General features: G+C 35.4%; 1 protein-coding gene across 3 annotated transcripts; it reads left to right on the top strand.

Annotated features, from left to right (window-relative positions):
- Positions 1-590: 590 nt before the first annotated feature.
- On the top strand, positions 591-23,775 carry LOC120335256 (uncharacterized). Of its 3 annotated transcripts, none has more exons than XM_039402736.2 (18): positions 591-728; positions 2,824-2,977; positions 3,397-3,810; positions 6,002-7,838; positions 8,176-8,313; positions 11,041-11,169; positions 11,859-11,976; positions 12,393-12,523; positions 13,230-13,370; positions 13,821-14,119; positions 14,488-14,692; positions 15,003-15,279; positions 16,124-16,273; positions 17,326-18,016; positions 18,332-18,444; positions 18,903-19,050; positions 19,522-19,640; positions 21,900-23,775. In XM_039402736.2, the coding sequence occupies exons 1-18, from the start codon at positions 636-638 to the stop codon at positions 21,996-21,998; spliced, it is 5,256 nt and encodes a 1,751-aa protein (XP_039258670.2). In that variant the 5' UTR covers positions 591-635; the 3' UTR covers positions 21,999-23,775. The 3 variants fall into 3 exon arrangements, with proteins under 3 accessions (XP_039258670.2, XP_039258669.2, XP_039258671.2); XM_039402735.2 differs by having other exon boundaries at positions 16,121-16,273; XM_039402737.2 differs by lacking the exon at positions 16,124-16,273.
- Positions 23,776-24,716: the final 941 nt, after the last annotated feature.

Below are 24,716 nucleotides of genomic sequence, written 5' to 3'. Positions count from 1 at the left end.
GACGTTTTATTGGCGAAATGTCGTTATCAATTATTCATTATGTAGCCTGCATCTCGTCCGATACAACACGACAGTCAAGTGCAAACAGGTATCGAAAAGCGAACGCGTATGAACTCACGTGTTTTTACCTCAGTGAAAGTAGCAAGAAAGAATTTAGTCAATGCGAGAGCAAATGTATTTTTATCAGTGTTGCCAGAAATATATTTGTGATATAGATAACGGCATTGTCCAAATGTTTGTTAATCTATATTGTGTTGTGGGATCCATGAAAGCAGCTGAATATAAGAGTAAATATAAGTATGTTGCGATTGATTTATCAGCACGGTCTTGATAAGTTTACTTTTTACTAAACGTTGTGAAATTCCCGTTCCGGTAAGCTAGAGTAGTTTGTGTTTGATGTCTCAACCTATCTTTTGTCGAGACCTTCTAAGTAAACAGTACTTGGAAGTTGACAGAGTAATAAATGATTTGGATTTCTTGAAGGGAATTATTATTTATAGGGTAAGGTATTTGGTAACGGGTAGTCTTCATTTCTTTGAAAATTATAATTACGTACCTAATAGATGACCATGTTTTTCATTGTCCAAATTAGTTAGCATAATACACGTAATTAATGCACATGTCAGCCGACCAATATGGACAATAAACGAATTGTAAATGCTGACCAAAGCCTTCCGAATTATGAAATCGGCAGACGTGTAAATCAAGAGAATGGATTTGCAACTTCGGTGAGTTGGGGTAGAGGATAATATTTTTGTTTCGGGATTAAACCACGTAGTAAATTCGCCAGGTACTATGATCGCTGAAGGTGTGTTTACTGTTTTGCTATATTCTCTCAATAATACTTGAGGTTGAAAGATCTATATTGGTATAACCTATACTGGCAACCAATCTATTAACCACTTATTTAATTCATCCATTGGAAACATTGAATATCGGAGCCAGTTGATATTAGTGAAAGAATTTAAGTACTTGAATATTATTCCAAGCAGTTCGGAGTATTTGGAGATATTAAAGTACTTTCAGGCACTCGAAACTGTGGATATGGTTTCATTTGAGAGCCATCACTATAAATAATTTTCATGGCGGAATGTTCTATTGACAAAACGCAAGCAACGAGTGTTCCTTTTCGGGTCTACCAATTTGTTTTTAAATCAAATCAGTGGGATTCCTTTTGCTACCGAATGGAGTCATGACACTATCAGGCTTTTCGTCGATATTTTTGATTTTTGTAACCACCTGTCGTTATACCAGCCATTATTACTACGACAGTTCGGAACAGCTGGCGAAATGTTAAAGTCCAACCAGCGTTCTCCTCGCCACGCAACTTTATTCAACGAAGACATATTCTCGTGACTTGGTCAAATCTTCTATGTTTAGTCCCCAGAGACCATGTTTCCTCTAACGTTCCCTATGCGCGCATGAATAAGCAATAAACTCTTGAGTAGTCTGCGACAGTCGTTCATTATTTCTTTTCGGGATGAAGTTTTGCTATGTTTTAGTCACCTATCGATTTGGGGGCCAGGTACAGGTGCGAATAGCTGTTAGCGATTTGTTTAGAATATATTATTTGACCTAAAAACAGTATATTACGCATACTGTTAGAAAGTGACACTCTTTATTGGGTTTGCAAAATGATTTAAGCAGCGACTACAGTACAAGAGCAGGGTTACGTACAGTATTTAGGCTAACTTCTTGCCTCAAATCCAATTTCATTCTTCTTGTGTTATCAGTCTTAAATATGTTATATATTATACATGGATATTCTCAAGGACTTCGAGCTACCTTTTCAAACAACTCCGCTATTTTGCAAAAATTATACTTCAATACTTTTGACTGAAATCTATACCTATACACATATCATTCTTCCGTAGTTTTCCGTGGTAATTTGAGTGTCTCTCGTGTGGGTGCGTTTTACGAATCGCTATGCTTTCAATAAAAGAAAAACAAGTCCGACGTGTAAAAAACCTGCGTTGCCAAGGCAATGATAATAAAACGAAACCATGGGTAAAATTAGACAAGCTATAACAGTTTCACCTACCACCCATAAGCTATCGTTGAGATATACGGTATGGTAAGGTAACCATCAATCTCAATTAGTGAAAACAAACAGTGTTTGTTTTACCGAATGCCGTGGATGAATAAACAGGGGTGACTTTTTATAGAAATGATATTCATACACATACTGCTAATTGGTCTCATTTATTATATGCACTTTTATATATAATTATCGCCAGATGGGGATATCTCTTCTTGTTCTTATCACCAAATACGGATATCTCATTTTTTATTACTTACCTTTGTGCAAATAAAACATGTACATTAGTAATAGATGTGTAGCCAAATCGCATTCCACATAATACAAATCTTACCAAATTTCCGGGACATCATCTAGTTTCGTAACTAAACCTGACAAAGTTGAACTATATTTTTATTTATTATCCTTCCAAAACCCTAAAAAAAAAGCATATTTTCTTGTAATAGCTCGCCTACGAGGCTAGATGCAAACAGCCTTTGGAGAACCAAGTATGGTGATTCTTTTATTAAGCGAACAAACTTTTACTAATCATCAGTGTAACCCGAATAGTATACATTCTTGATGAGGTGGAATATTATGGTGGGACCTAGCTGACAACATAGATAATCTTTTAATACTATTTGAATGACGGTCAAGCAAAAATTTCGATTACTATACGAGATAGATACCTACTTATATACACATATATATATATATAAATATGCTAGATGATGTTTCGTTTTAAATTCCCAATTTTGTCATGTCTATACTATCCGCACTGCTAATATTCTTCTGTGTTTTGTCAGAATATATCAACTAAAAACGAAAGAAGGTACGAGCTACAGCAAAAAATCGACCAAGAACTGCGAAATCTCCAACTGGCAGAAGAATGCGGTAATAATATGGAAGAGGAAAAAACTACACCCGAATTTCCCAACAATGACACAGAGACACTAAAAGGTAACAACAGAGCATGGTAAAATACTCTTAAAAACGTATAAGATTTGTCAGTAATGGCCCCAATTTTATAAGCCCTTGTTGACGGTGCGAAAAATGTGTTTTTTACAATCATAATATGTATACATAAATGTTAGATTATGCGTTATTACATTTAAAGCGGGCTTTCACTTACAATAAAAATGTCTTATTAACGAAATGTATGAGCACCGAAAAAAAAAAAAAATTATGCTGATGGCAACCTTCTGAACGCCTGCTTAAAGCAGGCTAAAGTTGCTGTTTATTCAAACTTATTAGAGGGTGGGATATCCATCGTGTATATTAGTTTACGTGGTTGAAAATCGATATCGTCTAGCCAATTTGTTCCATCTGGTTGATTATGGTAACGAGGTTGAAGTATAACATGAACATCATTTTAACAGCTAATGGACCCATCGTTGAGTCAGAGACAAGCATGCACCCTGCTGACACTCAGTTGGATAATAACAAATTAGACTCGTCTATCGATGCGGTAGCGAACCATGACGATATTTCGGAGCAATCACTCTCCCAAGACGCGTTTCAAGCAGATGCGCAAGTCGAAATCGATACTGTGCAAGCAAGCGTACCCCAAGAGAAAAAGACGATATCTAACTTAGTTTCGACTGAGGCTGACGCGACTGCCGTTAAAACTGGACAGGAACCTGATATCTTAGTCGTGGGAGAACAGTCACGTGGAGTTACGCAATCGTCTAGCGCGGAATTGGATTACGTCGGACATTCGTCAAACATGACGTCACCTACAACGACTACGGGGACTTACACCCTGCCTCCGCTTTCTCCAGGAACGGAAGAAGGTACTTATTTTTTTTTGAAAATAACTTAAATTAGGTTTTCAGTCCATATCTTACCATAAAATCGTGGGGAGTCATATACTGATATTTCGAGAGATTATCGATAATACGAACTAAAATACAATCCATTACTATTGCATACCTACCAGAATCTATAGTACCCTAGCAAACTATATTTGTGATTGAGATTCGAAGGAAGACGTCTCCAGGCAACGTTGTTTTTGTTTGTACACCGAATTCCCTAATTTGTAAACAAACTTTTCCGCGATGAGCCTAATAAAACTCTACTACACCGTGTTTACTGAACCTTCAAGGCACAGATTCAGTAATTTTATATTTTCAAAATACCATCCGCGCTGACAGAGTCGGGGTTCAATATTTTGCAATGTCGAACTATTTCCATATCAACACTGTATTGTCAATTAACAACGACACCGTGTGCTCTGCAATGTGATTAAATAATTATGCACTCAACTGGAGATGATAGGGAAAAAATCATTTCCTACTGAACTTTTTAGGTAATCGGCTCAATATTATCTGTGGCTAGTAAGGCTTCATCATATTCATAGGTGTAAGGAATGAACCAGTTTAATGCTTTTTACATAAACGATTTGGCAAAAAGCGTCCCCATATCTAAATGTTGACTCTCATCAATCGTGCTGGATAATTTGCATTCCATTTGTGGTTAATTCTGTCAAAATATATTCCACCTTGAGTAAATCAGATTTCAATAACTTTCACATTGATGACTTGTACAAGGTCACTTTACTTTAAAATACTGATGGATTTCACGATTTTCGTCACATTGTTTAAGCACCGCATTATTACCTATGTAGATTGGTATGCTCTCTCGCCGTGCGGTTAGCTGGGCGTATTCCTGAAACTCCATTGTTATTAGTTATATTTCGAAGCTATGCGACTTTCGCACAGCGCAAAAGCCTGTTAGTGCTACACTTGAAATTGAGAACATTTGTAAGGTGCGTAAGCAGCGCATAAATAATTTCTAAGTCTGCCTCCAATTTCGAGTATCAGTTCCCGAAATATATTTTTGTACAAACTAAACTTGAATTATGTCATATGGCACAATTTTCTAAAACTACAGCTTTGAAAGAAAATATTTCTTTCAATTGGTTAGGTTCACTCAACTTTTTTGCCTACCCCGGAGCTTTGAATCAATAATTTCTCGACTTATCGGGATTGTAAATAAATTTTTTGGCCGTGACCAAACAGTAAGGTACCCCAATTATATATCCATGATGAGCTCTTGCGTTGGCTGATTTCCATGTTAGTTGTATCATTACAGCAATGGAATAATCTAATCATTGTAAGCACAGCCTCCCTAGCGTGCTATGTCGGTAATTACCGAAAATCTATATCTTGCCATAGAAATTTATTTTTAATTTTTAATCGTATTGTATTTATTGAAGTAATTATAATACCTCACCAAATATTTATTCCATTTTTGAATTATCTATTACAATATTGAGTTTGCTACTTCGTACGACCGACTTCTAGAATCGTTTTTTACTATCTCGACAAATAGAATTTCTTCATTACAATATATCGCCCGATGTTGACGTTAGAGAGCAAAAATTATGAAAAAAATGAATTATGAATGTGTGTAGCCATTGAAGTGCCTTCGGTTGAGCGTGTGGTGTTAATCAGCCCAAAGTTTATGAAAAATCAAATCTAATGCTAATGGAGGTGTCATCCAACCTTACCTCTGTATTCAATTCGATTAAAGCCAATTTTCAAATGATCTTCTTAAAATTTCGTACAATGTCTTTATCCAAAAATTATTCATCGCGTCAAAGCTACCGCCCAATATTATCAAAGTAATTGAGGGGCTTATTTCCTCGCAATTCAAACAAATTTGGACATTAACAAGGTAAACATCTTTAAAACCTAATAAACACATAATTTAACACCGTGCATGACAGATGTGCACTATAATTTAGGAGTATGTATAGAAATACGGTCCCAAATATCATTTGAATGATTTTTTCCGCAGCGGGCATATAGGCCGGCCATCTAGATTCTAGAGTTAGACAGTGACATCCGAACAGAAAACTTTTAACTTTCGACATCAATATTGAAATTCCAAAGCATTTTTGTATAAGTCGCAATGACAGTTTTCAGTATTCATAAATAGCTTCATCTAAGCCATGCAATCATTTTCATTCTCTGTTTACAGATCTTGCTGATGAGATTTTGCCAGACGATCAATATTCTTTCCGAGATCAGCTTGATCGCGTTACATCATCATCGTCAACACAAGATCCCAATGTCAGCGAAATATCTTCAGACGTTTTTCTTGGACAACAAGGGCAATATGCTGATATAGAAATTGTTGGTAACGAAAATCAAGCAAATACGCAGCCTGTTCTTGACCCTACTCTAGATATACCAACCTCGCCAGAAGAGGAGAAAGATGGAGAAGTAACCAATAGCGGAATTCCAGAAGAAGTACAGGATACCAAATCAGTAGAGGAAGTTTCCACAAATGAAATGGTGCACCAAGGGGATCAAGCTACCGAAGACGAATCAAAATTATTACGCGAAGAGCCGGTCCCCGATAATGGCAATATTAATTTAGATTTACAAGTCGTCTCATCTGAAGTACTTGTTCAAGATAATTGTGAATGCCAATCGTCGAGCACCACAGACGATATTAAACCCAAGAGTGAAATTGACACAATACAAAACACAGAGCCTGTTGCCACCAATGAAATTGAAGTGCGTGCCAGTGAAATTATTGAACAGACAGAGGATATGCCGAGCGTTCAGTCAACTAATACTGAAGATATGAAACAACAAGAAGAATATGTTGAAACTATTGTGAGTGGTGAAGATACTGAACAAGAAATCACCGATTCACACGAGGAAATTGCTGATAGAAAAATCAGTACAGACGAGGATGAGTATTCTGGTTACGATATCGACATTTGCGAGTCTGCTTCTTATCAAGGTGACGTCAGTATTGCTGAAGAAAACCTGCCAGAAGACGATATCGTTCTTGGAGAACATCAAGTCATAGAAGCGTGTGACAGTGAGAACGTTCCTATTTTTGCTGATGTTAAGTATTCAGTTGGTGATCAAATTACTTCATCTGAACCAACAACAAGCATAGAAAACATTAGCGATAGTCTGACAGATGAAAATATGAAGAACGAACACCCCGAAATTGTACCATGGGGAAGTGATGGTGTTCTGCAATCCACTGAAGTTGAAAATCATGATAAGAGCGGTGAATCTTTTGCGTCTGATAAAGCAGATACAGCAAGCTCGGGGAGCAAAGAAACCATGTCTTCTGATCTCGAATTTACATACGATGTCGAGGCTTCCGATAAAATTGCTGAAGAAACCGTTTCAACAGCGATCAAAGCGGCTTATGAAATTGCTAGTAAAATGCCTGAGGATGAAAACGTCACGACTTCGGTCGACGATGTGACCGAAGACACTCGCTCAGTAACGCCTTCCCAGTTGTCAGAAACTACAAAGCCCGAAAATCAGAGTGCGGAAAATTTCGCCCCCGTTAACACTGCCGGTGATATCTCGGAGAATGTTCAGAAAATCGGTGAATCTAATTTAGAAATCGAGGGTGAAAAATCAGACCTCAGTTCACCTCATGAAAACGTCCAAACGAGAGAAAATGACGTAACGAATAACGCAGAGCTGAACGAAAAAACTACTGAAATTGAAGTCAAAACTTCAGAACCCGTTGCAGTGAGCGCAATCGAGACAGACACAGTCGTGAACACTCAGTCAATCGATTCGGAGCGTGAGAATTTGGAATTAACAAAAGTTAATAAAGAGACGCATGACGAAGTGGTTATTGGCGCTTCATCGGAAAAAGATATTGAATATACGAAAGTAGGTAACACTGAATTGGAGGACCGTGTAACTGTCGATGAAATACTGGAATCTGACAATCCGGAATCTAAGGAACTAACTACTCAATTAGCTGATGAGGTGAACCACAGTGCGGAAGAAGACAAAATGGTTAAAGTTAAAGAGTCAGAAATGTCAAAGTAAGAATTCGAAATATAGTTTTGCATAAGTATACCGACAGTGGAAAAATTAACTCGTTGTGCTTTGCGTAATTTTATTTCAACTTACTTGCACAAATGAAAATTTGTTACAGTTTATTTGAAAAAAGTTGATTTACTTATTTATCAAATTTCGAAACGTAAAAAATTGTATATATGGTGGATTTGAGTTGCGGTGGAATAATAAGTGTATAGCATTTAAGATCGAAAATAATCTGTAGGAATTCGACTTGATGGAATTAACTGACATCTGCCTTACTACTGCCGCTATCTTAGCAAAATCATCATGAAATTTATTTCTTTTTCATCTATTGTGAAGAAATCCACTCGAAAAGATAACCTACAACCCAGCACTTAGTCAACGTAATACAGAAGCAACGAAATGGTTCGGACAATCGACTTCCGAAGATAAAATTTGGATGAAACCGTCCGGAAAAGTTGACCAAAACGCAGAACAGTAAGTTTCTGTTAATTAAATCATTTCATCTCGAAAATTGTGTTTTTTTTTTTTAACTTGTAAGGTTTTTTCGAAAGCCTTGTACATGACGAAAGTGGGAATATTCGTTTAATTACATTTTTTTAATGTGGTGTCTTTTTAACCTAGATTTACGGTAATTATTGAAGAATCTGTGTTCAAATACTTTCTGCTTAGGATGAAGTTGTTAATATTTTCAATACTATCAGACTTTAGTGCTGACTCAAGTTTATTATATTATAGCTACGTTCTAGCGAAAATAATTACATTGCGTACACAATAGTGCCGATTGTTCACAGCCTTTTTAAAGCCACGACATGAAAAACATCAAATAGAAGTATAATCGAGGCCAAGATTTCAGTAGTAAAATTATACGAAAATCGAAATATAGGTCTGAGTTGGAATTTTATATTTTGGTAGGTATCCACGGACGAAGGTGATTACTCGAGTTAATTTTTCTTCTAGTATTTAAATAATCACAAATCAATCGTTATCAAATCGTATAAAACTACAAACCAACATATTCTCAAATGAATTCCTTTGGGAAATTATTGAATAGTAGTGCGATTTACTTTTGATATAAAGAAGATTCATGTACCCCATCGCATTAACGGATATAGGCTCTTCGGGTTTGAAAATGATTAACTTTTATTGTGATGCCTCAAACGTGTATGTATTAAAGACATTTAAATGCATAAAACTTTATATTCTCTATAAAACACGTAATGAGAATTTAATAACTATAATAATTTACGCTGAAATTGTATTATAGATTTATGGCTATGGCCTTGCATCTAAGCGGGGTGGTCTTGTTGGCAAATAAGTGACTCTCGCTATGGATTATACCTAATGTGATAGGGGCCATCATTCAGCCTAGTTTCTCATTCTACGCGTGAATAAGATTACGGTGTGTTTTTATAAAAATATTTTGATACAGGCAACTGAACTTGTTTACAAAAATTGGATGCATCTTTATATTTCCTGAACGCCTCATTAGCAAATTCAATACACAACTGCAGTATTAGATACTTGAAAAGGCAAAGAGCCGCACCGGTACAATAATTAAAACCTGTAACTTCAACACAAATTCGATATATCATTTCAGATTCTCTCACATAAAACATTGTTTTATACTTCACCAAGTGCCATGAAAACAGATATGATGACCGACGTTAAGACAGACAAATATAAAGTTTTTAATTAAGAATAATCGATATTTTTTGGTATTCTGGGATCTTCATTTCAATTTAAATTATTCTATCTTAATTATACATCATTCAGTGCCAAATGTCACGCAAATTTGATATAAATTAGCGTTTTGCTCAAGAAAAGTAAATTTTCACATAAATCACAAATTTCAAGTATTTTGAATACCTGAATATATCTATTCAGAATATATTAAATTCTAAAGTTTGTTTGAAATTCATTGTACGCCAATAGCAATATTTTTGACATTTAAAATTAGTATTTTCATATGCATAAAGATATTTTGAAGTCCTAACGTATTATAATCTTATGGCCCCTCAGGCGATGATGAGTTATTTGTTTCCGCCAAAAGCTACATAACCTCAGTGTTATTTGTTGTGCTTTCTTAAATATATACAGATATATCATAACCAGCGCAAAATTAGATATGAAGGAATTTATGTCCATTAAGTTAATAAGTGGCGCCGGTCCATAATTTGGTTTATTCGACTTCAAGCTTGATCATGTATATTCAAGTTACTAATGCATTCACGGCCCATTCTTGTTGTGCCATGGCCATGGATAATCATAAAAATGATTTTTATGAATAGCCCGAGACATGTATGATTGAAGTAGTTTTGAATTACCACTGTGGATAATTTGCAATGAAATCGTCAGTTTTAACGAGTTATAAAAAAACACGTTTTGCTTAATTTCAATCATATCACACAGCACAGATGAATAACCACTTGTTGCTGCCAATCAACGCCTATTTTAAATACCGATCAGTGCAAATGTTTTTTATTTGATTAAATTTGAATTCCACACATTCCAGTAATAATGTTATTGATATCCTATGGCATACGTAGAATACATTTTAGTCACTTGCTAATGGACAGAATTTCCTGTCCATAACATTTCTGCTATCAACACATATGGATGGTGACCAGGAATTTCACGAAATATATTTTCGATAATAGTTTATTTTTACATGCGATATGTTACATAATATTCACTTCGGACAAGGCTCTCTACGAACAGCCAATTCAAAAATGAAAACATAGTGGCTCCTCGCGCATTTGCTTGTCTAAAGCTTTGTTATGAGTGGTGATTTGAAAATACCCTATAGATCAGGCCTACTCAAATGGCGGACCGCGGTCCAAATCCGGACCTTTCGGGTATTTGATTCGGACCGCGCCTAATTCTTTTTTTTGGATCATTAGCCCCACTTTTAAAGTTTCCTTTTATAAAATCCATTTATAGATTTAAATATATATGAAAAGAACTATAACGCCATAATAAACAATCTTGATTAGTTAATAATCATTAGTCGGCCGAGAAAGTGCGTGTTCAAGGATGTTCCGAAATATAATTTCCAGAAAGACCGGACCCAAATATTTTTGAAGTTTTGTATGCGGATCTTCGGTAAAAATAATTGAGTAGTGGATTTTCTGCAATAGAGCCTGTAGATAGAACTACATTTTTGTCTGGTAAAAATCTTTAATCCTTGTTGCCTAATTTTAGAGAACGGAGGAGATTAATCAAGTCAATGACGAGAAAGCACAATCCCCATTTAATTCCGAAATGGCAACCCCCAGTAGAAAAGGATCCCACTGAAGATTTGGACGAACGCCAGAAATCTAGTCTAAAGAAGTGAGTCATTTATAAAGCATTCACCGTGCTTTCATCGATCACACAGACATATCGCTTGCTGTTAATTTACACGTAACATGAAATTGATTCATTCTAATTACTTCAAGTTAATAACAATATATTTCTTATTGCTTTTCTATTTTTGATGTGATTTTAAAGCAACACAATTTGATTTGTATAGAATAATGAGATTTGCTTCGGTAACGAACCTCATTAAAATATATACCGATATATATATATATATGGTGAATGGGATCGAATTTGTTGGATATCTTTTTAATACAAATTTCGCGTTTAGGGCGTTTCAAGAGGGCTAACATATTTTATTGAATAGATTAAGGCGATTGGTTTTATTTCAAATTTTTTTCTCCACTAAATAACGTACGAGAAAGTTTCATACAAATGCTTATGTTAAGAAAATACTTCGAATTATTTGATAATCATTGGTTTTCTCAACAAAGCTATACAAAATTGATTTAAAGCCCTAACCTCTGTTTGTGTATGATTGTAATCAAAAGTTTAGTTGTCATGAAGTCTCCTGAAGTTTGTTCTGTGTCACCCTGCACGGTATATCATCGAAATACAGTCAATTTTTGACAAAGTATAACCATTGAGGCTTATTTACAGCCAAATAGGTGTATTTGAGCGTGCGAACCGGGGCCTGTCTTCAAATAACCTTTCCTTTTCAGATATGAAGAACGTCGACGTTCTCGAACAGATTCTTCAATAAACAACGAAACATATGTGAAACCACAGTCTATTCCACCCGTCATCAATGAAACGGAAACAAAATCACCTCCGCCATTGGTAATATAAATTATAATGAAAAGCCCACATTTATAGCATTTCAACACAGAAACCCACAAACCTGTTGAGGTTCATATTAATGTGCAATGACGTGTATTTTCATCTTTTCTGAGCTAAAAACAACATATATATGAAGTTTATACAAGCCACGTGCGGTATTGAAACACGAATCTAAATTCTATTGTTTCCAAACCGCGTCTTGTGTACACTTTCTGGCGTAATCCTTGAGAGATAGATGCCACATTTTTCCATTTAGTGTCGAAGAAATTAAATACTTGTTTGGAACCATCTCAAATGTTATCAGTGGGCCAAACATTATTTGCAACATTATTACATTACGAAATATTTGTTAATCTTGATCCCAAATGATGGCAAAATTTTGCAACTGTAAATGTTAATAATATTTTTATGTTCAGAGAGAAAACATCGTAATTGAATCGGTTGTCCACAGCAAAGATGCGATAGGATTTTGGGAAAGTAGATTGAATGAAAAACAACAAAAAGAAGATTTGGAACGAAAGAGGCTCAAAGTTGGCAAAGAAAAATAGTGAGTCCCCTTTTCTTTAAATCCATTAAGTGATCATATGGGCCAATGTTTTATGGGCGAGGCGATAAGAAATGTAGTGTATATACGATATGTGAGAATAGAATGATGCGTTTTGGTAGAACTGTAGTTTTGTATTTATCCATTACACGTGATTGACCTGCTAGCTTAATTTTTCACATTCATTATTTGACAGTAAAGTAAAATTGCAAGAAATATCTAAATTAATTTAATTTCAATGCACTCTGCGACAGTTGATAATTGAATATCAGTCAACATGCTCGAAAAATTTATTCGTTGTGCAATCAATGAATTCTAATTATTTACATATTCATGTTGCTTATTTTATGAAAAAAATGAAATAGTTTATTGTATTTGACTATTTTTCCATGTAATATTCAATCAGATATAATAAACCATTCTGCAATTTTGTATACTGGGAAAAGCAATTCTGTACTCTTACAAATTGATTGCTGATGTTTAGAATTGTTCTAAAATGAAATATTTTGAAATCGAGGTGTAGGTTGACCGACACTGCATAAGCATCAACTATCGGTGACCCGCAAAATTAGAAGCATTTTATAACAATTTTATACCAACTGATACCCAAACTTGTTAATTAGCTCAAACTTAATTTCTTACATGATACGAATCGAATGTTTTCGTTTACCTGGGGACTTCGTGTCGTTAAAAATGTTTCTATTTGCAGTCAACGAACAAGAGCGGCATCAGATGTATCGCGACAACGAAGTGATTCTACTTCGAGTACAACTTCTAACCAAAGCGTAACATTGCCCCCGTCAGAGAATATTCAACGAGAATCGATGAAAATTTCAGAAGTACGAAATAGGTAAGGGCCGAAAACTGATATCCAAGTTTTGAACATATCAGTTGTATAGTAACACCAAGGTTATTTTGAAAAAGTACGGAACCACTTAGCGTTAGACTTGCAAAAATCTTACGTTTCGTCATAAGTTACTGTATCCATATGTCTATATCTATTTGTTCTGTATCTATATGTTATCCAAGACCCTGGACGAGGTTCTTGTTGTAGGCTGACCGATTAAACCAGCTTCTAAAATCAGTGCTTTTAAATATTGACGCCGGCATAATTTAGTCACTAGCCAAGATATTCGAATCCGTTTTGAAGTCGTTGTTGTTTTATTCTTTTTCCTTGATTTGATTGAATATTATAGCTATGTACCAAGCTTTGAAGCAGTAATTTATTTGGTTTTCATATCTTACTATTTGGATGCAGTTGTTCCAATCGTGATGCAATACTGTCATTCTTTTTTTTTAGATGGAAAAATATCGAAAAGGAAAGTGGGAAAACAGAGCCGACTACGCACATCAAAAAAGATTTGAGCAAACGATCGAAGTTTTCTGTCAACGCGAATATCACTTACAGATCATTTCAAAGTCCAGTCCCAGCGTTAGCGAAAGAGCAGCCACCAAGACCAGTTGTCAACAAACCGCTCACTATCCCAGACTATACGCAATCGGCTTCACACAAAAACGAGAGTTTTATTGATCGAGAGATAAGAGAAGCGGCGGAGAGAGAGGAAAAATGGAAACACGAGCAATGGGAGAAAATGTCAGGTGCGGTGTTATGACGTCAGAATGCTGATACCTTGTAAAATGATATGCTTGCATAATTTTCCACTTTTTACTGTTTTATCGCGAATACAGTGTTTCCCAAACTTCTATTACGCGCAATCTACGTTGCATGTTGCCATAATCTTGATATGCTATTTTCATCAGACATGAGAAAACCGCTCGACCGATGTGGTACATGCACCCATTACGACCTCTGCGAGTCTGAGTACCAAACACTACGGTATTGGACGTAATTTCTTACATTCTAATAATTCGATTTTTATAATATCTCTAGAATTACCTATGAAATATTTTTGTTATGGAAATTATTGGTACTCGGTATAAATCACACTGGTTTTCTTTCTAAACAGAGATCTCAGTAGCGTCATCAGAAGATGTGTTTTCGGAAAGCTCGATTCCCCCAATGGGAAATAACGATCCCAACGTGGTTACCACCGTGTACACTGGCTCTCTTCCTACTGCAGACTTAATAGGCCAGGATATTAAAAAGGATTCAGATCGCGAAGAATCGTGGAAGACACAACACAACAGCACGCCGAACAAAAATGGCACAGGGTATGTTACCGCCGTCAAAACTTCAGTTGAATTTGTTACAGATTACTTTAATACAGCTCTTTTCATAAGTGGGGCATTTTTTTCAAAGTGGTAGATATTTTGTGAATCAAACAAAAAATTGTCCTTTTTAAATTCAGATTTTATTGAATGTGAAAATTCGGTCTTTATATGTAGTACTGTAATATTTGCCTCCAATCTGAAAATCCATTTAATAAATATTTTATTTCCAGCATTATGAATAATTTTTAATGTAATCCTATTGTTTTTTTTTTATATTTTAGTACCATTAAAAATGATTCTTTTTCCACAGAAAACTTGAATTCGCACCCCAAGGAAATGTAAGCAAAGCCAACAGTATATCTAATACTTCGCCAAGTACTGGTATCGCCAGTCCCGAATCGCTGTCAAGTTACGGAAGCTCTATGACCAGCAGCTTTCTACCCTCTCCGCCGCCTCTTGCGTCCATAGCTCAAGACAAAGTTATTCGAGACTTTGGCTCAAAATCACCATCTGAAGACGAACGTCAAGTTTTTGAATCGAAGAATCTTTCTTCTGTACAAGGGAAAACCATTTGCGTTGGATCGGAGGTGGGTGAATGTCTGTGCATGTGAGATATCACGAATGCAACAAAAATGATATTGACTTCTAAGTAAAGTCAGTTAAGTACTCCCGTTTTCATACCTTCTCTTTTGAAAAAAAAAATGGTTCGAAACGAAATAAGCTATTATTCGTATTCGACTTGTGATGATCTGGCGATAATTTTTATTTTGAATGCTCTTATTATTCTTGCTTGTCCCCCTTTATGAATGCTGCCTGCTTGTTCTCTGTCCTTTCCAGTGCACCGTGTCTTTCGTTTATTTCTAAACTTTTTTCATAATTGAAAGTTGCTGAGGTAGAGCAGGCTTAAAAAGAGCTGAACTGAAATAAAATTAATACTTCGCATATACGTGATTTCAACTTTCGTGCATAATCTATATTAATCTCTTGTTACATGACTTATCTGTCATCCTTAGCAATTGGATATTTTTAATTTTGTTAATTGTTATCCGAAGCAACTCTCATGCTATCGTATGGCTAGGCAGTCGAATTTTACATATAGATGATGTTGGACCCTTAATTCATAGTATAAAATGGGTAGCATTGAATCAAAGAATTATAATATCCACTCAATTCCTATAAGTGTTTTGCATATCTTTGTTACACATGGAGTCATAAGCCTCCAGAAAACAATGAACGGTGCTCATTTGAAAACTTTGATAACTTGACCATATATATTTTTATCATTTTTCAAATTACCCTGCCCCGCTGTTTGTTAACCCGAATAATGAATTCAAATTTCCACTGCTACTAATGAATTTATTTACACGGTATTAGTATGTAAAAGGATGACGTCATGCGATGACGTATAGTGCGTTTTTCTTCTATAAGCAGGAACGGGAAGAAGACATGCAAGCTCGTCGCCAAAGAATTAAATCTCTCACGAGTGCTGTAGCCCCTAGAGGTTGGGAACCAAACAAAGGCCGTTCTGCTGGACCTGTCTCTCCGGTCAGCCCGGTTCATCGTAGTGTTCCCAGACCCGAGGTTTGAACCATTTTTGTTGGTGGTGTTCCCAATCAAAATGTTCAAAAGTTGATCATAGTTATTTGGTAAAAAGTAATACCAATTCATCTATGAAAAATGCTTCGTTAATTACAAAGCTTGTCATTGTTATATACTGACGTTTTGCAGTGATTAACACACTAACTATTCCATTTCATATTTTTCGATATTCTGACAATATTTGCGATATTATCTTTAAAAAGCGGGAATTATTGCCGTTTTGTGTATGCTCCGACAATGACTTATCATGTTTTTCTTTTCATGAGTTCTTAAACACTTTCGTCCTTTCAACGTCCATGAGTTCTTTTCCCCCCAAAATTGTGTAATATGGACAATAATGTTAATTAAAACTTGGCACTCCGTAAGAAACTAATATAAAGAGAGAGATATTTGGATTCGTACCTACCATTATTCTTGGAAGGCTGAAAATGCCGTTTATATTTTCAATAGCAAAATGGTCAAATAGGATAGTCGGAAAGTTTGAAAACAACTGAGAACACTTTCATTATGAGATCTGAAAAAGTTTAGATGGATCTCCATCTAACTACTTCTTCAAACCCATTAATTCTTGTCGTATTGGATATTGGATAGTACCAATGATTTGTGTTTTATTTTGGCATGGTGTTTTGTGAAATTTGTTGCATGGATTTTTTGCTCATGTATTTCGTTATGATTGATTATATTCATGTCTTTGTGACGTTTATTATTTGTTTTTAGAATCAAAAAAGGCCCCTATGTTTGCAATGTGTGTGATCTTTTCTAAAAAAAACCGATAACATATAATCAATCGTGTTTTAAACAAAAATGATTCATTAAATAATTTCAAACTCCGATCGAATTCGGCTCAAGATATTAAAGCTGTATTCGATTCACCTAGACGAGACGCATATTTGATTATTTGTGCATAATTGTTATTCGATCCGAACAGTACTGATTGTTTCGGCCTTTGGGCTACGGTTATGCGATAAATAAATTGCATTAGGTGAAACACACACACGGTGTGTTTGTAACTTATTTTTATTTGTATGGAATAGGTAAAACGTCATCAGACATCAACGTCAACAGTCTCATCCGTCAAAAGCCCTACAACATTGAATTCAGTCGTCGAAGTACCTGCAATTGAAGTTACAAACACTACCTTCCTCAACACAGCCCCTTCTGCATTTGATGACGTTACTGACAGCAAAGAAACATCTGTTATACATGAAATCAAAGCCGAGCCATCGAAAAAAGCTGAACAAGAAATTCCACCCAAATTAACGGTAGAGGCCTCACCCGTAAAAAATTCTTACACAAATGAAACGGTTACAAATACCGCCAGTGAACTACCAACTAAATTTGAGTCAGAAAATCAATTTGAAGCAAAAAATCAAGAAGAAAAGCAATCAAAAGCTGACTACAATTCACCCATTGTTGACTCTCATGAAAAACATGGCAACGAAATGAAATCCGTTTTGGAAACCAATCACGTGGAACATATTGAAAAATCCACACCGAAGAAAAATCATGAAGTACCGAATGTCATATCTAATGAACCCCATGTCCAAAAATATGAAATCAATCAAAAGGAAAAAATATCAGGACCTGTTGTCAATGCAAATCTCCAATCGGCGAAGACGGAAGCTCCGCAACCCCATTACAATCAACAAGCAGCAAAATCGCCAGAGATGGTAACTGAAATACATAAAGATGAGAAACAGAAATCTTTGCATAAGGGAGGGCCTGGTAAGGCTAAAAATTATAAGTTGTAATCATTTTGCCATCCGGAGATTAGAATGAGTCTAAAACTTTTGGCCTATTCACGAGCCTAATTAAAAGTCCATCCAGGAATAAAAATACGCATAACGCCGTCATACTAAATCCTGTCATTTCTAGTGTCTCTGTGAGGACCTGAGATTCTTTTCGTTATTCGGAAAGTTTATCTGCCATTTTACCTGAATAGTGTTATATCTAATATAAAACAAATTTCTCCCGGTTAGCGCCGTCTAATTCATTGATTATATACAGTATTATAATAATTATAATTTCCGTTCGTTTCAGTTTCAATCCCTAAAAAGGGCGGTCCTGTATTCAATAAGAAGTCCGGGCCTATCATATCATCTAGCAAATCTCGCTTGGAGGCTGTAATGGAAAAAGAGATGCAGGAAGCAGCGGTGACTATTTTTTTAATTAATATAATTTTTTTAGAATCTCCTGAACTTATGGGGTAGATTTCATATCTAAATAGTTAGGTATTCTGCTCTGAAAAGTCTAATATCTTCTGAAATTAATTAATTTTTTTACGAATCGCCCCGTCACAAATGAATGTAATGTTGTAGTTGGTTCAATTTTTTAGATATTGGGATGCAAAGAATCTATAAATATTCAATTTTTTATTTTGTAATGTTATGTGTGTACACGAGCATACCTAAAAATAGGAACGTAACCCCATTTTCTGCCAGGGTGATTGGAACACGCTCTTTCACGTTTTATCTACTCGCATCAAATTTAATTCCCAGAATGTGGCAACATTCGTCAGATAGACAAAGTGAAGTATCAACATCAGTGATTACAGTACACCAGAGCCTCTTTGTAACCCAATGCCATAAAGTTGATACAATACTTCATTTAGGCAAGAGAAGAAGAATGGCGTAGAAAACAAATGGAGTTAGTGAATCAATCGTCCAATCCTGCCAACCAACATATTGTACATTCTTCTCGTGAGATTAGGACACCTGTGACGTCTACACCTCCTCCTCCAGTAAATGCCGGAATGCCATGTACGAGAAGAGATTATGATATACTTTAATGAAAGTTACTAATTTTAAAATTAATAAAGGATTTTGTTCTTACCAACTGCATTTGTTTTTACAACTGTATCAACCCATATTAAACGTTTCATTGATTTAACGCATTCGTGCGTTGGTTTAAATGTAACTTGCGACAAACTGACTACCTAGCTTTTTTCGATAAAAATTATAATTCATTTTAAAATAATATATGTCAAACATACTAAATACGTATACTACATGCGTATAGTTTTCCCTCTTGTGAGACTGATGGACATAAGTGCGTGAAGACACCTTGGCGCGATCTAAAGAGGATGAGAATTATAGTGATATTAAATGAAAACAATATGTTAGGAGACTATCAAATCCTAACGTAAAGATAACAGAAAGATTCCAATTGCTATGTAACATAGAATATATTTAGACTTAAATTGTCATTGACTTCAAGCCTTTGTTTTTCAGCATCATCAATGGTAAATCTGAGGCCAAAAGAGGTTAAAAGCTTATTTGCTGATGACGAAGAAGAAAAAGTCAAACCAGTAATTCAAAACAATGCATCGGATGAAGTCAAGAAACGATCGGTAATAAATGAAATTCTTGTTAAAACAAAATTGGTTGAACCACATATCCCGTTACATATCAAATTAAACAGCGATAATAAGCCCGCTACAAGAGTTATCGAGAACAAAACGTATGTTGTCCCGGTACATTCTAGACCGCCACAATCAAGCTTTCTTCATGATATATCCAGAATATTAGAAAATAAAGTTTCTCAAACATATGTACGTGACGCCAAAGCATCAACAGAAAGAACACAGCCAACACACAATATACAGTCACCAATTTCACCTAAATTTGTTGGTAACAACACCACACCACCAACAGAAAGAACACATGCAACACACAATATACAGTCACCAATTTCACCTAAATTTGTTGGTAACAACACCACACCACCAACAGAAAGAACACATGCAACACACAATATACAGTCACCAATTTCACCTAAATTTGTTGGTAACAACTCCACAAGATCAACAGAAATAACACATACGACACGAAATACACAGTCTCCAGTTTCACTTGGATTTGTTGGTAACACTACCACAATCTCACCTACACCCAAAAGTAATTTAACCACCTCTAACACAAAAAATGGAATGGCCACCCTAAACACTTTGGAAAAACGCCAAGAAAATGGCACTGCACGACAGCTATCTAAGGACATCGTCACCGTCAGAAAAATCGATAACTTGCCTACTAAACCAGATTACTCTGTTAAACACATTAAAACGGAACGTAAATCCGAAGAAATCAAAGATACTGAGATAAAAAGATTGACAGTTCCACCAATCGATGTACCACTTTCTGTTATCGGTGTTCAACCCCTCGACACATCCGATTACATCAGAAATGCGTTATCAGTACCCAGTTTAGAAACAACAAGATACGACCAACATTCCGCCGTTGAAGAAAGGATTGCCAGGACTCCCATATACGAGAAGCATGTCACACGAAAGCGCGATACTAACAGGTACAGTGGAAGTACGTTTACGGTGCACCCGCACGTTTCATCTGAACCTGATTACATCGAGCGTTCTTCTTCTATGCCCAGACGAGAGGCGAGATACAACGGTCACTCGAGTATGCAACATTCGAGTGATATGCATAGATATGATAGATATCCCGATTCTATCCACTCGATAGAAGAAAGAAGATATGATGATCAATATTCAATAAACAATTCTCCTAGGTCGAGATACAGTTTAACAACACCAACTCGTGAAGTAACTGAATATAAACCATACTCTACTTCAGTACGAACACGAGAGATTACCGGATTTAGTGGGCGGGCTGCTACAACAACAATAACACAAACTCGAGAATTTACGTAGGTTTTTGCAAGGTTCATAGCCTGGGTGTAAGTAACTAGAGCCTGGTGCTAAAAAGCAATTATTAATTTGGTGAAAACGATTTATCATTGGTGACTTTTATTTCAGTTAATTAAGCAACGTTTATTCTGCTACATATATTCGCTGTACTAATTTGTAATAGCAATGCCGTTATGTTACTTAGTTATTTAAGTTACGCACTGACCAAACAGTAGCGAAAACGTCTCCGTGTCGTCATAGAATGGTGCCATTTACAATAATATTATATATATATAAAGTAACTATTTACCGATTTATTCATCATTTAACCTTTAAAAAAATTTCATTTAGAATATTCTATTCGACTGATTTACTACACGGTCTCATGTATGTATAAAAATGCACCGCTAAATAGTGCTCATGTCCAATTTTCGCTACAAAAATCGATGGTAATGTATATGCCGCATCCCGGGCGGTAGCCTACATGCCATTTTCTGCTGAAATAAAATTAGTGTCTCATGGTGTTAATAAAAGACGCTAAAAATTATTATGTCCCTTTAGATTTATGCTGTTTGAGTTGCTAAAGCAAACTTTTCTTTTATTTTCTAATTCGTGGTGTTTGTATGCTCGGCCCAAGAACGATGCTGCTATTTCTCCGCACCGGGTCGATATTTTTCTACCTGCGCTGCAGTTAATTTTCATTGAACCTGGACTAAGGTGCTGGGCGGCCATTGATTGCCCTGTCGCTCTCGACGTTTCGTCATTCCAATCTCATACCGGAACACAGAATGTGTGAAATTTTGTAGTCTTTATGTCGGACCTGAATGATGTTTGGACTGTAAACTCAACTGGCCCACACCCCTTCTTAAAAAATTGAAGTTTCCTGTATGGAGTACGAAAATCTGTTATTTTCCGTCGAATAGTTCGTGTCGTTTATGAAAAATTTATTTCGTTATTTTGTTTGTGTAGGTTGTCAAGGCTGTGAGAGTTCCAAAACGAAAAAGCACTCTAGCAATGAGATGGGAAGAAGGAAACTTTCAAAATAATCATCACGAAGATGAAAACTGAAAAGACAGATACTAAAGACATCGTGGCGCCCTCGCCTGAAAAGATGCTAGACATCGACCAAAAGCCACCCATATGACCCTACAGTAACATATGAAACGAATAATATAACAGTAATTTGAAATTATGACTCGACAATCACGTGATCGTTTTAATTATTTGATAATGCATGTCTGATATCCAATAAAGTCATTGTCATCCCTCAGTAATGCCACATTGGGGGGATATGTGTGAAATAATCTGTGCATCATGATAAAGATTTACGGTTTTTTGTTTTATTACTCCATGAACACCCATCTTAGGCTTTAATTTTAAATAAGTTTTATATTCATTTTAAACTATTAGACTTAAATATGATGCCTAGTGTTGAAATCCATCGTGAAAGGTTGTTCTCCCTCGGGATGGAATAGGGAGTTCTACTGCGAGAGAAAGCAGCAAATAGGCGTCATTTTATACATGTTTGATATTTGTGTAGCCAACTTGGATTCGTGTAGTGTAAATAGTCGTTATTGTTTTTTTGTTTTCTATTTTGATGCACAAACATCATCCTAGTAAATTCATTTTCTTGTTGGTACAAGTGATGTTTCGATTATTGTCATGCAATCTGACTACTTTAATTTATTCAGTGGAAACGTATTCGAAATCGGAAGGTAAAGATTCGTATAACTTGGACTTCTGAAATTTTGCTTTCTAAAGAATTTTTATCTTGGCTATGGCAAACGTTTTAACAGATTTATTAGGTCGATTTGGATTTTTACTGAAAGTTCTCTCAAGTACAGTTAATTTAACAGAATGAATCCAATAAAACGAGCCTAAGCTTTTCAGAACATTCAGCTGTGAGGGATCAATTTATTTTTTAGAAGACTTGAAATACAGTATCTTTTCAGTATTGTTATATAGACATAAAAAGAATCGGCAACCGATATCTTGAAGCAATTTAGCTAGGATCATGTCACAGTATTCCAGCAGTCTTGCACAATGTTCATGCATCCTTCTTTGCAGTATTTCTTTTTATTACTTATCATTATGTACCAACATACATATCTATCTGTATTTTACCTTTATCATTTTTGAATGCATTTTAACTATATTGAAAATTCACATGATATTCATCCACACATGATTCACATCCAAATTACAATTTTTTTCCACTCAAGGTGACTAGCCACAAAAAGACTCGAGATTTAGGCACTAAAATCGATATTTTTGCTTGGTGAATTACTGCGTTGTACGCATGTCTCAATATTTAATCATTGTTTCAGCTTTAAATATATTTGCATTTTCAGATTGTTTGCAGTATTATGTCAGTTCATTAGTATTAGTTGATATATGCCAAGTCATCCGCTTATGTCATTTTCAGTGATAGTTAGCCCCTTTTCTTGTCATTGATTTCAGGGTAAAATAAAATTTATTTTTTACATCCTGAACATATCGATTCAAACTATTAGGCTACTAATTAATCAATGCCAGTAAAATCCAACTTCACTGCAACGAAATATGAAGAGTTTGTAAAAAATTTACACCACACGACAACAGAAGACGTATCTATTCTACGTCTACGCCATATTCATATTTGCATCTTTCTGTATCCTACCTTTGACTTCCCGTTATTCATCAGCAATAGTGAGCTTCAAGTCAGTCTAGGTTTACCAAATTATCTCAAGTCGCAAGACGTCTAGATTCACGTGCTAATAAAAATTGTTATAGAGTTTGGTTACTTGACTTTGACCGTAGTAGTATATATTTACGCTTTGACAAATAAAAACGACATAATACTTTTTTTCTTATACATGGCTTTTTGTTAGGGCGCCTAGAATTAAGATTTATAGAAAAGAATAATACATAATTGAGAGGACCGAACGAATTGCCAAAACCTGGAAAGACTATGCGTAAGATTTTTAATTTTTTGTTCTGCGAGTTTTCGAGATTGTAGTTTTACGAACTTTTATGTGAATGAAGCTTTGATAAAACCCACTTTTGCGCAGATAAGGTTTTGTAAGATAGAACTTTTGTGCAAATGGGATTTTTCAATAATAAAGTGAGAAAATATTATTCTAAGAAATACATTTTACAGTTTAAACGTCCTAAATTAGAGTTTTATCGTATAAGTCTCAGCCAGCGCCCGCACTACATTCTCGCAAAATGTACATATATATATATATATTAAATGCATACAATGTTACATATATAATTTAATATAGGATAACCCACCTCTCTGCTTATTTCCCAGAATATACCAATAGTACCGTAAATATATACCACAGATATAGTACAGAGAGAGAGAGAGATTTTATTTCACAAATAATGTCAACACAATGAAACATTTGAAGCAACAGAAACAAAATATAATAATTCACTAATAATTGGTTGTTATTACCTGTGAGGGTCAGTATTACAAGACCGGTTAGGTCACCGAGGCTCCTGGAAGCATTGGCGATGAAATTCGGATAAAAATAGAGATAAAACATAGCTCTATCTACCCAATGACATTAAACAACATTGTTTAATGTCATTGATCTACCATAGCTCATTCGGGACTAATTTTTGATTAAAGCTCTTCGGAAGACATAGTGACAACGAAAGGATATAGTGACAACTAAATTATTTTATTTGCAACTAATGTTTGGAAACACAACTCTAAACTGACAAAAAATACGTGAAACGAGAAAACGAGCTGTTTACAACCACGCTTGAATATCCGTCTGGTCTCAGCGGAAGAAA

Source organism: Styela clava, chromosome 2, assembly GCF_964204865.1.
Source record: "Styela clava chromosome 2, kaStyClav1.hap1.2, whole genome shotgun sequence".
NCBI classification, from domain to species: domain Eukaryota; kingdom Metazoa; phylum Chordata; class Ascidiacea; order Stolidobranchia; family Styelidae; genus Styela; species Styela clava.
The sequence above is the reverse complement of the archived record's forward strand: the minus strand, read 5'-3'. Positions and strand labels throughout refer to the sequence as shown.

What these genes read in the sequence shown, in the direction of transcription:
- LOC120335256 (XM_039402735.2), top strand. Translation starts at nt 636, where the DNA reads ATGGACAATAAACGAATTGTAAATGCTGACCAAAGCCTTCCGAATTAT. An exon ending in AAGAGATGCAGGAAGCAGCG is followed by an intron (nt 18,445 to 18,902) that starts GTGACTATTTTT and finishes TACTTCATTTAG; the next exon opens with GCAAGAGAAGAAGAATGGCG. An exon ending in ATGAAGTCAAGAAACGATCG is followed by an intron (nt 19,641 to 21,899) that starts GTAATAAATGAA and finishes TTGTTTGTGTAG; the next exon opens with GTTGTCAAGGCTGTGAGAGT.